Source organism: Mastigoproctus giganteus, chromosome 5 (assembly GCF_048544385.1).
Source record: "Mastigoproctus giganteus isolate SK-2022 chromosome 5, ASM4854438v1, whole genome shotgun sequence".
Lineage (NCBI taxonomy): Eukaryota > Metazoa > Arthropoda > Arachnida > Uropygi > Thelyphonidae > Mastigoproctus > Mastigoproctus giganteus.
In genome coordinates, this window is record NC_143579.1 from 16305415 (window position 1) to 16321004 (window position 15590).

General features: G+C 34.8%; 1 protein-coding gene across 3 annotated transcripts in view; it reads right to left on the reverse strand.

Annotated features, from left to right (window-relative positions):
• Positions 1-15590, reverse strand: part of Ing5 (inhibitor of growth protein 5) — a 111979-nt gene that overhangs the window by 26413 nt on the left and 69976 nt on the right. For all 3 annotated transcript variants that reach the window (XM_090373089.1, XM_090373091.1, XM_090373090.1), the window contains exons 5-6: positions 12548-12665; positions 6861-7002 (exon numbers count right to left, since the gene is read on the reverse strand). In XM_090373089.1, the coding sequence (XP_090229215.1) occupies positions 6861-7002; positions 12548-12665 (260 nt within the window). The remainder of the gene's footprint in view (positions 1-6860; positions 7003-12547; positions 12666-15590) is intronic.

The window sequence follows — 15590 nt, forward strand, 5'->3', positions numbered from 1 at the left end:
TACATTTCTGCTACAAGCCTTTTCTATAGAAAAGGTTTGTAGCAGAATTCAGAACAGCATGGGTGCTGTTTTGAATTGTCATCTGTAAACCCCCCCCTACTCTGTTCTAAGTCAGTCCTAACACATGCTGCAAGTGCAAGCATTCAGCATCTATTCACTGTCCAACTCCAAACTCAAGAAACCAATTTTCCTTTTCTTCATTTATCCCTTCTACTTCTGTGTTCTGGAACAGCCTTACACATGTATTTCCCGAAAATTACAATTTATAGAAATTCAAACATAATATAAACAAGTATCTCCTGTTTTCTCAGCCTTCAACCCACGTATGGTACTAAGTACTATTGAGTTTCTAATACCTTTCGTGTGGGGGTTTTCATATATATATATATATATATATATATATATATATATAGCACCAGCATCAGCCTGGGAACTTTATTGTCACATCTTGTGTGTGTATATATACACTGAGTGATCACTGAATTATGACGACCTACCTAGTACAGTGGATTTCGGTTATTTGGGCCACCAGTTAATCGGGGCAAATCTTAAAAAACAGAAACCAATAGAGAAAATAGCTAGGGTTTACTTTGCTTAATTGGGACAGCATGCCATTTAATCGGGGCAGGAGACCGCAGCACTGGAGATTACCCTACGATTGTCTCTGACGGTACCACGTGGTTCGGTCGAAATTCTGGAGGTCACAACCATAAAACAATTAGCAGTCACCTGTTTACTGGGCTTTTCTGTTAGTGAAATCCATCATAAACGGAGAGTAAACTCGATCTTACTGAATTTGCGATAACACCGACAGCTGGAATTCTGTGAGTTATTATGGTGAAATGAAATCTTCAATCATACAAAAAAATAAATTTTCAGATCTTCTCTTCATTCCTATTTTTAAAGCTTTGTAACTCGTTACTCCGTTTTCACTTGCGTGTATTGTGTTACTTGCAATTTGTGTGTGCCGTGTTCTTTGTTATTGATTGCTTATCTTTTTATTGTTTTAAATTTTAATCCTCACCCACAAATGTCAGTGAACAGAAATGTCAACTAGTTTGTATGTACATATTACAGTATGTATTAATTATTCCGATTATCACGTATATTCTTCCGATTTTCAATATCATTTAATTTTTTAATTGGTAAGGTAATAAAGGGTAAATTTGTGCTTAATATATCTTTGCTTTTATAGCCTGTGGATAATATTCCTCCTATTTTTGCTAATTAAGATTGCTGTTTAATAGAATTAAAATTCAATTCACAAAAGTGATCACAATGACCGGAGCTTACTGCACATCGTATAGTGAACAGTACTTTACTACGGTGACTCCATCGTAACGTGATTTGATTGTACAGTGAACCAATTGTAAAGGGGGGGTACATTGTATTTTTAACTATTTACGTGACACTTCGGATAATTGGGGCAGCTGCTTAATCGGGCCAAAATGCACTAGTCTCGATGTGTCCCAAATAACCGGAATGGACTATACTTAGAGTCCTCCTTTTGCCCTCAGTACAGCAGCTATCCGACATGGCATTGATTCAACAAGATGTCGGAAGCGTTCAGGAGGTATGGCTAACCAAGCTGCATGTAATGCAGCTAGCAATGCAGGTATGGAGGTGACTGGTGTATCCAGATGCCTGATATACCTTTCTATAGTGTCCCACAAGTGCTCTATGGGATTGATAATACGGGAGTTTGGATGCCAAAAGATATGCTGGAAGTCAGAACTGTGTTCCTCAAACCATTCCTGCACCATCAAGTGCCCGTCCAAATTGCATGCTCTTTGCACCAGGCAAGTCTTTTATGCCGATGAACCTTGGTTAGGAGAGGATGCTGTAGGGGTTGTATGTTGGTACAGTCCATACATGCGACTGTGCAAGCATAGTCAAGCCAGATATTGTTCCAGGTTGGCCCATGTTGCATTGGGTAGTCAACTCTTCAACAGTGCTGCACCTGTTTACCTGTACAAGTCGTCAGACCCAGCATTCACCTCTAACATCAACCTTTCACTGACCTTTGCAGTTTTGCTGTCAGGTCGTTGTTTGACCATTTTTATGCCAGTCCTGGTACACTTTAACAATGGCAGCTCTCGAACACCCACCAGTTCCAGCTATTTGGGAAATCGAGGCACCAGCTCGTTGAGCTCCCACAATCTGTCCTTTATCAAAGTCCAATAAATCCTTTCTTTTACTCATCACGCTCAGAATTTTACTATCTACTGAACCACTGACACCTTATCCATGCTACATAGGTCGACTAACTACGCACTCTTATATCACATGTGGTCAACGGGTCGCATTCAGTTTTCATAGGGGTGGTCATAATTCAGTAATCACACATATATGTATACACACACATGTGTATACGTATATGTGTGTGTGTGTGTGTGTGTGTATATATACACACAAAGTATTTTATTATTTTTTTGGGGGGCCCCAGGGTTTCCCCTATTATACAGTAAACCCCCACTATTCGCGGTATCTGTATTCGCGGTCGCTGATTTAATATAAAATGAAACCTAAAAAAATGTGAATTTTAAAGTGCCGTGAACATTTTCTGCCATAAAAAAACCTTGGGCGTGGCTAAAATTATCTTTCCCGGTCAAAACAGCGCTCAGTGGGTGGGGGGGGGGATGACAAAATCGCAAGCGTGGATATTTCTCACTAATCCTTGTTCAGTATGTGTTATGCGCTTGCCGCGGAAAGTTTCGTCGTTTGCTTTTAATTTATATGTTTGTAAATTGAATAAATTTATCAATTTATAAATTGATATGCTTACAGAAGTGATAAATCTACCGTTTTGTAGTGTAAAACAGACTTTTTCGAGTGTGTTAACGGAAGAAAGTGACTTTATTGTGGACAAGTTCTTTCTAGCCCGTACAAAAATATGGCTACGAATAACAAGGGAAATGTGAAAAGTGAATAAGAAAAGCGAAATGTGACATTAGCGAATAAAATTGAGTTATTGGACAAAATTTCTAATGGTGAAAGTGTCTTCTCAGTGGCAAAACATTATAAAATCAATGAGTCAACGGTACAATCAATCAAAAAATTGGAAGAAAAAATCTGCCGTAGTGTCCGTGAAAACGCGCTAATTGCTTCAAAAATTTGCTCTGTAACTCGTGATGTTAAATTAGAAAAAAATGGAAAAAGCTTTAAATCTGTGGATAGAAGACCGAACTCAAAATAAAATTCCGTTAAGTTCACTCATCATTCGTGAAAAGGCAAAACTCCTTTATCAACACTTTAGCGAAACTGGTGATAGCACTGGTGAGATAAGTTTTTTAGCTAGCAAAGGCGCTGGTTTGAAAGATTTGTTTGAAATTTCTAATAAATATTACATTTAATATTAAATGTTTCTTATTTTCATTTTGATGCTATATGCTTGCATTTCACTATGTACTGTCTATGTACATAGTCATATTATGAAGGTACATATAATACATACATAGACAAAATTTTAGACTAGTTTTTCTTATATATTTCATAATTTGGAACGGAACCCCTTTATTACTATGGGAGCCATAACTCAATATTTGCATTTTTGGTATTCGTGGCATTTCTCAGGAACATAACCCCCGCAAATAGCGGGGGTTTACTGTACACACACACAAGCTTTTGTGGTCATGTTCAATGAGTTTGAAAATAAACAGAACTGGTACGTTGTAGTTCAAACTTTCTCAAAAAGATGGGGATACAGAGATTGTATAGTCGGCTTACAGGTTGCAAGTAACAATCAGTTTTGTTAGTAACATTAATGTTTTGTGTCACGATTTTGAAATGGAGCAATAAACGGATATAAAATTTCACTTTAAACTGAGAAAATCTGTAACAAACATATCAAATGTAAAAAGCTGCTTATGGTGATGAAATGTTAAGTCATACCAGTGTGTTTGAATGGTACAAGTAGTTCAAAGATGGATGTGAGGATGTTAATGATGACCAGAGAAGTGGGCATCCACCAACCTCTCAAAATGAGGACAGAGTTGCAAAAGTTTGGAAACTTTGGCAAGAGATCATCATTTGACCCTCAGAATGATGGTTGTTAGATATGAATAAGGAGATGATTCATCAAATTTAGGGAAATGGAAAGTCTGTGCAAAATTTGTGCTGCACAGCCTCATGGACGAGCAGAAGTAACAAAGAATGTTAAAGTGCAAAAACTTCATCCAGACTTGTCACAACAATCCTAATTTCCTCAACTGTATTGTCACTGAAGATGAGTGTTGGGTGTTTCAGCACAACCCAGAGCCAAAGTATTAGAGCATGCAGTGGACTTCAAATTCATCACTAAGTCTCAAAAAGTTTTATTTTACTCAAGTCCAAGGTCAAGACAATTCTGATCATGTTTTCTGACAAATAAGATGTGATTCATAAGGAATTTTATACTCGAAGGGAACAGCGGTAATGCTGCATTCTATACAAGGTGCTTCAAAGACTATTGAAGCACATTTCCTGGGTGAGGCTGCAATTTCAGGAGAAAGGCAGCTGGTTCTTGTTGCATGAAAATGCTCCACCCATTCTGCACTTGTTGTGAAGACATTTCTGATGAAACATGGCATTGTACAGATTAACCATCCACCACCCTACTCACCCAATCTAGCACCAGCAGACTTCTTCTTCTCAAGATGAAAACTGCCAATAAAGGAAAGAGATTTCAAGATGTTGAGGACATGTATAAAACATAAGTGCCGAAGTGAACATCATCCTTTTGGATGCCTTCAGTGATTCTTTCCAAAACTTTTAGAACAGTGTAATAAGTGCATTCAATCAGGTGGCGATTACTTTCAATAAAAATAAAACAATTTTTGAGGTCCTTCACTTTGTGTTCTTTTTATTGTACTGGTCCAGGAATTTTATTGCAAACATCTCGTAGATATGTCCTTGGAACAGTTGGTAGAACGAATGCTACCAAACATTCCATGGATGAAGCTTGGTAGATGAAATGTCAGTGTGGGACTATTCTTATTTAGATTGAGTTGGCAACCATTTGAATGTGTGCCCTGTGATTACTATTTTGAATTTACGCTTTCAAATGAAAAAAAAAATATATATTTTTTTTCACTACTCTTCATTTGAATGGATTTTCAGCCTTACTTCCCAGTAAATATTTCCAAATCCAACTTTCAGATTATAACACAATAGTCATCTGGAGAAATCAGTTTTGGTTAATATAATTTTGGACCACATCACATTTTCTAGGACTATATCTAAAATGTTAAGCAGAGGAACCTTGTACTTATGATATGGTTGAAATATAAAGAGGTGCAAAAAATTAATTACATTAGAACACTATATTACTATGAGAGTATTACATATTTCTAAACTGTCCATCAAAAAAGGCTGATAATTATCATCTTGCAAATAAAACATACACTATGTTTGTTTCAGAAAGGAGAAAATTAGTGTGATAACACAAACTTGGATGTCATATATATTTGGTAAGCCACGAGTGAATGTATTTGCATGGTCACGGATATGTATACACAATTATTTTGCATGTAATAATTCCAGTATACTGTATACTGGAATTGCCAGTGCATGCACTGTCTGCAGGGCTTGATTTTCATGGAAGAGCTGCAGCTTAAAATTTGTAAACACAGCAACTGTCTTTTTTGGAGTGGTGCCTTGCACATCATTTGTGGACTTTGGGCAATGAAACACACATAAATATTGTGTACCGTGATTAGTCACTCCACAGGAGTTACTAATCATGGTACACAATATTTATGTCTGGCAGTTGAGTTTTGGTTTTCAGAATGCTACCTACACCACAGTGCATTGTTCTTTATGTTCTGAAGCTGCTTCAGATGGTCTAGAGATGACACTACTAAGAGTTTTCACCGCTGTGAAAACTCTCAATTCCCATCATATATTGATATTATAGTGGTATATACCTTTGGCAATTCCATGATGCCAGACCTTTTATGGGAGGGGGAATTATTGTGTTTCAATATAATAATGCTTCATCCCATAAAGTCAGCCATGTACACCTAGTTTGAGAAAAACAAGGTTCCATAATTGGCCTGACCATTCTAGAATCCTGTTTTGAATTGCAGGGAACACATTTGTGATGAGCTGAAATTTTAATTTTGGATCAGGGTCATGCAAATGTAGTCCACTCTGATTGCTGTGATTGAAACTGCAGTCAAGGAAGAAAAGTGTTAAATTCCAGTTGGCTGTTATTCAGACCAAGGGTAAGCAAAGTCTTTATTAATTTCTCTAATAAAAATTCATTTTCTTCAACATTACTAGCATCCAAATATTTTTCAGGGGATAATGTATATTTAACCATCCACATGATGTGATGCAATGTGAATTATACAAAAGACTATTCCCTTCCTAGTGCTGAGTTAAATGGTGTCAAGTGGAGGAAGTGTCTTCACTCTGAAAAACAGGGGCAAACTTAACCTTTAGAGCACATACAATTTATATATACAGTTCATGTATTATACTGTAAAGTTAGCACAACCTTATTCTGTAAAAACTGTTGTACTGCTATATTGTATATACATATGTAAAAAATTTCAATGCCATAGGGGAAAAATTACAAATATTTTTACCTCCTGTGACACTGAAATTATCAAATGAAACTTGATTCAAAGAAAAATATTTCAGACTCTTAAAATATATCATAGAATAGCAATTATCAAGTTAAATACAAGTACTGTTTTGGATTTCTAGTTAATTTTTATAATTTTTTCTATATGAAAAAAAAATTAAGACAAATACACCTCAAAACATCACATAAAAAAGTAAACTATCAGTGGAATTTCAGAAATATTAATATTTCAGTAGTATGTTATTAATTTATACTAATATTTAATATTTTTAGTATATTTCAATCAACTCACATCAGGATTATCACAGCCAATCATCTCTCCATAAGAAACTTGATGGCATAAACAATATGTTGGTTCATTAGGATCAACAGGCATATCCAAGACATCTGAAGGATGAGTTATGCTAATAGTTGTTAGAGAGTTCATATCTGGCCTGAAATTATTATTATATAGTATTATTTACATAACCTTTACTTCCTTTTATTAAAAGTCAAGTATCATATTTTTAGACAAATGGAGTAATCCTAACTTAGTGAAAGACTTCATAATTTACTGTCAATAATCCAGTCTTTCTTTCTATAAACTCTAATCTGTCAAGGATATATATCTCTTTCACATTCCTTAAATGGAAGGTGGAATAAAAAATTTCTCCTAACAACTCTAATATAAACTATGAGTATTACTAGTTTTTCTAACCAATGCTAAATCCTTTCTATTGTGATTAGACTATTTTTGGTAAACTGTAATGCCAAATTACTTTGAGCCAGAGGCATATATTTAAGTGGAAAAATCTGTAAGGAATGAAATTAAGTTTCACCCCATAGTTCAGAAAGTTACACAGTTCAGAAAGGAACTAATCTATAAAGATTCGTCAGATATGGAAACTTATATGGAATGTTTATTTAATGAGATCTCCATAATGTACCAAGTCTCAATATTTCTTTGAAAGAGAAATACTGGGAGCAAGTGCCAATATTTCTGCATTCTGAAAGAATCCACTGTAAAGAACCTATGAGGAAAAGATCAGGGAGTACACAGACCTAAGGCAGGTCAAAAAGATATGGCATATGAACAAGCAACCATCCCGATCACTATGTAAACCACTGGTATAGTGCCAAAGAGCCTACATAAGAACCTAGCAGCAATAGGTCTTCCAGAAAACACTTACAAGGAACTTCATAATCCTGAACACCTTTAGGATAGTCAGAGAGCTGGACATAACAATCACTCCCATGCACTTGGTAGCAGTACCTGTAATGGAATGGAAAAAAACCCCATCAGAAGAAATTATATTCATATTCAACTTCTGGAAATCCAGAATTTCCAAACAAGTGACAAATGAACCATACTACTGTAGAGAACTACAGAAAATAAAACAAAATTCAATGTGCAGCATGAAACTGTTATGAGAGCTGCAGGTAACTCTGTATATCGGGTCTAGATAAGCAGTAGTTTGGGAAATTTTATCCTGATCATTTCAAAACTTATTGAAACCTATCCACAGTAAAAGTTTCAGTGAAATTTTTTGGGTTGGAAATGTCATGTTATTACTATACATTCCAGTGCATAAGTCAACTCAGCCTATACATCGATCTCCAGTTTTTGGTTTTAAAATTTGTGCTTAGCTTAGTCATATATTCACTGTAAGATGATCCCTTTTTTGTGTCATCTTTTGTACCTCGTGTAGTGTTGAATTACAGTAAAATCTGTATTAAGAACCATTGGTTACTTTTAATCCAATTATTTCTACTCTTTCTTTCCATTAAATATGGAAAGAAATGATATTTTATTATACTGCACAGTAAACTGTAAAGAGAGCACCAAGAGATTCCTACAGTAAAAACCTATTCCTGCAGTAAGATAAAAATTCTATTTTAACCCTTACGTAGCAGGTCATGAAACCAAACCTGGAGGCACAGATGACAATGTGGCATTGCTCTTATTGATGCTATATGTGTACGTGGAAGGCTTTGATATGTAGCTGAGCCATTCCTTATCTGTTTAGTACTGATAAGTACTAAACAGATAAGGAATGGCATTTCTAAACAGATTTACAACTGCTAATTGGGTTTTCTGTAACCAATGCCTTGATACATACAGAAGCAAATTAGCTATTAGAAATTGACAAAAACACAACTCCAGATGAATTCCTGAACTGTTTTTGTCTAATGAAAAAGATGGACAAATTCTTGGGTTTCAAAAGGTGAGAAATAGTGCATATTTGAGTAAAAATCCACATTTAATAAATTGTAAATACACTAACCTGAGAAAGTGCCTTTCTCAGCATTAGAAAGCTGAGAAAGGCACTTTCTCAGATCAGATCATGAACCTTCAGAGCATGAATCAAAGTGTCTTTGATTCATGCTTCAGATTTTAAACAGCATATATATCTTAAAATCTTAGGCACTTTTCTGATGCTTCAGAGGTCAACTTATTTTCTGGAATATAGAGTAGATTTCAATTCAATGGTAAGAAGGTTATATCAAATTTAGCCATTATTTTTTTTTAAAATTTTATCCAAGAATTTTTATTTAATTTATTAGTAAATTAATAAGAGGAGTTTACCTCAATATAGTACGTGGAACACTTCCGTATGATACCCTCCAGAAATTAAAACGGAAAAAACAAAAAAATCGACAACTTACCGGTCCATTAAAGTAAAATATAAATAATTAAAGTAAAATATAAATAATTAAAGTAAAATATAAATAATTAAATAATCAATTTAACACAATTCAAAATCAATTCAAAACAATTAAAATTCAAATTAACGCAATTAAAAGAATAACGAAAATATTCAAAACGATCTTCCTTCTTGAAGCTGACAATGCTTTTCGATCGACTGTACAAAATTACATTAAATCTACACTAAGGTACTCGGCCCAAAGTTACCATATTTCTTTCCTAAAATATTGCCTACAAAACAACATCGTTCCGAAGTTTGCCAGGGTGAATTTAAATCAAAAAATTTCAGGCATAAAACAACTATCACTGGCGACATCACGTAATATTGTTAAGCTTGCCTTAAAATCTCGATATTCGGATAAACAAAAATACCTTTCCCAGGTTAGGAAGCTTCGCGATAAATTAAAAAATTATCTACATCCGAACGATTGGTCTGTATTGAAGACCTCCATAGATTTGCGACGGGAAGCACAAGCCTCAGAGATAAAAAACAGACACGTTAATAAGTTGCAAACATTATCGAATAGTTCAAGACACGTTCATGCGAATTTTAACACATTATCGCGAGCTTGCGACCAAGTTCACACGAGTTGGGTGACATCCCCCCCACAGACACATAACGCACTACCACAGAATATGTCAGCTAGTTCACGAACACCCCCTCACCCAGTATCCAACGAACCGACATATCAACAGGTTACAAATCTTTCCTCGTGTACACTAACGCAGGACCAGATTTCACTTTTATCCAAAGGATTAAATTATAATTTACCACCTCGAAAGCTGCCAAAAAAACAATGCGTAATTGATATTGAATTTGGACTTCGTAGTGTTCCACAAAAAGATGTATTTATTCAACAAGTTAACCAAGTAGTGAATAACATAAAAGAAACGCGACTTCCTAAATTGAATACACATGACAGTTCAGCTTTACGAGAACTTCAAGAAAATAAGGACATTATTATACAGAGGGCAGATAAAGGAGACACAGTGGTAATACTAGATAAACATGATTATATTAATAAGTTAGATTCAGTTGTGTCTGATACCTCCACTTATCGTGAAGTGGACCCGACACTGTTTACCAATTTGGTAAATCAATACAATAAAACGTTAACCACATATCGTAAAAACGACTACATTACTATGGTTCAGTTGAAGGAATTGAAGTCCAGAACATACAATATTCCTGCACTTTTTGGTCAGGTAAAATTACACAAGCCTGGATTTCCGATTCGACCTATTGTTTCCTACAGGAACTCGGCATTTTCAGCCTTAGCCACATATGTATATAACATTATAAAACCTTTTAGACAGGTTATACAATTTGGGATTAAGAATTACGATACATTATTTAATAATCTTAAAGACTGTAGACTTGGCGACAATGACAATTTATTCTCATTAGATGTTACCTCATTATATACGAATGTAAACGTTGAATACACATTAGATATTATTTGGGATATGTTAAATAAAAACTCGACACCGATTAATTATACGAAGCTGCCTATTAAGGAAATTTTTCACTTAATTAAACTATTAGTTGAGGCTAACTACATCACCTTTCGAGACAAGGTGTACAAACAAATTTTTGGATTACCAATGGGTTTGAGCCTGAGTGGCTTAATGTCAGAGATCTATCTCTCAACGATTGAGCAGATACATTTGACACCTTTTCGTCCCCGTATCACATACTATGGGAGGTATTTAGACGATGTTCTAGTTATTACTGATAATAGTACTATCCAAGACATTTTACATTCGTTTAATAATATTCATTCTAGACTCAAATTTACATTGGAAAGGGAAGATACGGATACTAAATCATTAAACTTTCTAAATTTCACGCTTACCCGGGACTCGAACAAAATACAATTTAGCATCTATCGAAAACCCACAAACACCGGTATGCTTCTACATTATAATAGCTACCACCCGTTCACCTACAAAAGATCGATTATCTTTAATCAATTTCTAAATGCCTATAAATATTCAACGACGGATTCTGCTTTGGACTCAGAAATACAAATATTAACTAGCAGATTCTTGAACAGGGGTTATCTCATTAACACAATAAATCGAATTAGGGTACAAGCTAAGGATAGGATACAAAATACTGCACCAATCAACAATAGTAATATCAAAAAATACTTTATTTCTGTCCCATACGTTGAACAGTGGCACAAACAGCTTAACAGATTCTTTAAAGATACCGAATTTAAAATTATAGCTAGGCCTATACGGAAGTTACACACTATACTGAACAATCGCTCGGTTCTTTCCGCGTTCGCAACACAAATTAATGATCTAGTATACAACATTTCTTGCGGTGATTGCGACTCGTCTTATCAGGGTTCGACGCGGTTTTCTCTTAATATTCGTGTAAATCAACACGAAGCCTCAGTTCGTGCTTCTCGTTCAGCAGCGTCAGAATTAGCCTTTCATGCCATTAACGAAAAACATACTTTTTTATTTAACGAGGCCAAAATACTTAACGTTCAACGTAATTATACGCGACTATTAATTGCAGAAACCATTGAAATTAAATTACACGAGAATTCTGTTAATGTTCGGCGGCCATATTTGATCTCCGATGCGTGGACCTTTACGCGCATGCGCGAAGACACAATCACTATTTAAGTTGCAGGTTTAGCCTGATTCGGTGATTTTCATTCCTGTGATCACGACAGTCGGTCGAAAAGCATTGTCAGCTTCAGGAAGGAAGATCGTTTTGAATATTTTCGTTATTCTTTTAATTGCGTTAATTTGAATTTTAATTGTTTTGAATTGATTTTGAATTGTGTTAAATTGATTATTTAATTATTTATATTTTACTTTAAATTATTTATATTTTACTTTAATGGACCGGTAAGTTGTCGATTTTTTCGTTTTTTCCGTTTTAATTTCTGGAGGGTATCATACGGAAGTGTTCCACGTACTATATTGAGGTAAACCCCTCTTATTAATTTACTAATATTATTATCAACGTAGAACATATTGAGTATTACAGCTCTGATTCATACTATCTATTTAATTTATATAAGTAATATGATGTGGGGGAGGGTAAAACAGCTGAATTGTGAATTTTCGCACTCTTTTTATGCAGAAGATTCTCAGATTGCATTGGAATGCTTCCAGAAGCCAGCATTTTAAGTTATGCTTTAAATGAAATGCACAACTTCAAAAACATTAAAAAACCACAGTTATTCACATGATATAACTAATAATATAAGTTCACAAACTATGAAGACAATCTTTGTGAGAACCTGCTTAAAACATTTTATACTTACGGAGGTGGCTGTCCTTTCATTTTCTTCCGGGCAGATTTAGGGACCTCATCATCAGATGACGCACCTCTAACTCTTCCCTTTTTCTTTTCAAGTTTCTCACTTCCTTTGCGGCCTTTCTCTGTAAGAAGTTAAAAATGTAAATGAAAAACAAAATTAATGTTTCATATTGAAAGTTGGCAAATTCAATATATAATTATTTGCATCATTTTTTTTTAAGTTTAAATTCCTGTAGATGTTTCCTCTGTGCAAAGTATGATTAATATTTTGTGATGTCTGTGTTTTTTTAATAAAATAAATTCTCTTGCATGCTGTGGATAAGCTGTGGGTCTGCATTGTCTACACAAATAATAAACTTGGATCTCGAAGAGGAGGGCATTTTTGATTTAGACAAGCAGCACTGGCTAATCTTTCTACTATTACCATGTGACTAATTTTACATAAAAATGGCTTTAAACTTTTTGTTAATCCTGAATGCTTATTCAGCTTTTGCAAATCTTCCAAATATTCCTGGTTTTGGTCTGTTTTAGGTTGAAATCAACATTATCAGCCAATGTGCTGAATAATTACTAAAGAAAAAATTTTCTACCACATTTCATTTACTTATTTTGAATGCATTCTTAAGTATCTTAAGCTGATTTAGTTCCTGGATCATGCATTTCAGGTAGGATGCCACTGCTAATGGAAGGAATATTCCTGAAATTTTTTCAAGTGTGACTAGACTTAGGTGGTAATCAATTAATTCCAATATCACACTTGAAAAAATTTCAGGAACATTCAGTTGGAGGCATCAGCTGCAGGCTGCAGAGTTTTATCACCAGGAAATCTTTCTACTTGCATCTGACAGCCTTAGAGATGACAAGAGAGAGAGAGAGAGAGAGAGAGAGAGAGAGAGAGAGAGAGAGAGAGAGAGAGAGAGAGAGAGAGAGAGAGAGAATAGCATACTTGCAATCAAAACACAAAAAATCTTAAGTTCAAAAGTCAACATGGCATCATTCTAAAATTTTTATGCCTTCAGACAAGAAACATTTGGAAATATGTGCTTTATTTTATGATGTTTATCTACTGGCCATTTAGAACAGCACTGCTGTAGCATAAACCTTACAGTTAATAAAGTTGTCATGTATGATTAAGAATAATAGCTCTATAACCAATTAAAATTAGCTAAAGAGATAGTCTGTTTTCGTTAAAAAATGAATTTTATAAATGATATTGTAATTGTATTTAGGTTTTGTAAATTTTGTAATGATTTTTTTTTATGCTACTTAAGATGCATGTTATTCAATTACTTCAAATTTGTAAAAGCAATAAAGAAACAGCTGCATAAAATATTTTCAAAACCAAAATGTTATGCATTTTATAACATTAACAAGTTTGCAAGGAGTCATGACTATTACAAACTTGCTGATGCTGCTAATGTTTAAAAAATTAATATATCTAATAATGTCCACGATTTCAACTTGCTTGTTGGGATTATACTCATATGGTAGACATAAGCAAGCACAATCCTTCTTTAACCGTACATGAGTTCTCTGGTTCTTGTTCCGATAGTTCATTACTTATTGACTAAAGGTTAATTTGTAAATTTTATTTTATGTTCCATCTATTTTTATGAGTTTCGAAGTATTTGGCTCTTTTTAACGAACTGTACTGATGTTGAATAAAGTTATTTAAATAAAAAACATACAATACTACCAAAAATATTTGGATACTTAAGCAAAAGCATGAGGTTAAATTTATAGTCAGGAATTGGTCTGCCCTTTATAGGGATTATAACATGGTTACTTCCTAGTAACACTTGGAAGTAACCAAGTTGTAGTCGCTATAAAGGACAGACCAACCCCTGGATCAAATGTTAGTAATTATGTCATTCTTTTGCCCGTTTCAGAGTGCATAAAAGTTTGACAGAAGATGTGGGTTCTTTGATAGCAGCACTTAGATCAAATATTAGTAATATTATGCCATTCTTTTTCTATTTCAGATTGCATAAAAGTTTCATAGAAGATGTGGGTTCACTGACTTGAGTCAATGAACCCACATCTTCTATCAAAGTCTCCCTCTCCATACCATAGACAGTATGTGCATTTTTGATAACATGGTTATGGAATGAAATGCTCATTTACAATGTGAGGGTGCTGCCCTAGGTACTTTTGGTAATATCTGGCAGGGTCAGCCAGAAAGTAATCATTATTATTTTTTACCTTAAGGAAAGTCTTAGAAAAAGCCCTTTTTCCTTAGACTGCCCTACAAATTTTACACTAAAGATGTCCCCCAACCTCTCTCCCTCTATTATTGCCTTTTTTTTTTTTTTTTTTTTATGTCATTTATATTGGTAGTACATTCAGTGATATGAGTTTTGTACATAGTTTTCATTCTGATAAATGGTAGTACAGCAGCAGTAGATTAGAAAATGGGCAGAATTTGACATGCAGTTAAAACAATGGGCTGTGATAACTTTCTTGACCACCAAAGGTAAGAGCCCAATTTGTATACATGAATAATTATAAAATGTGTGTAGTAAGACAACTTTTTTTTTTTTTTTTTTTGGTAGTTGTTGGCGCATCAACTTCTGTGGCCATAATGCACCTCCCAAGGTTTTTGCAGTACTTTGATCCAAGCCCGAGGCGGGATTCGAACCTGCGACCTTTGGGTTACCAGGCAGGCACTTTACCCACCCGGCTAGCCCGGTCGGCAGTAAGACAACTGTGAATGGGAGTAATGTTTGGTATTGGCAACACATTTCAACAAAGTGCAGACAAAAGAAGTGCACAATGTGGCCTCTGCAAGAGTGTGTAAACTACTGAAAGTTATCACAAAATTTGGATGAACTGTGATGCCCAATCCTCCCTATAATCTGGACCTGATCTTGTCAGATTGTTTCTTTGGTCTTTTGAAGAAACAATAGTCTGACAGGATCAGGTCCAGATTATAGGGAGAATTTAATTACCAAGATATCATTATGAAGATGATGATATACACAACATGATGATGATGTGCAACACTGGCTGAACAGCAAGGAATGATGTTTAGAGTGGGAATACATGTT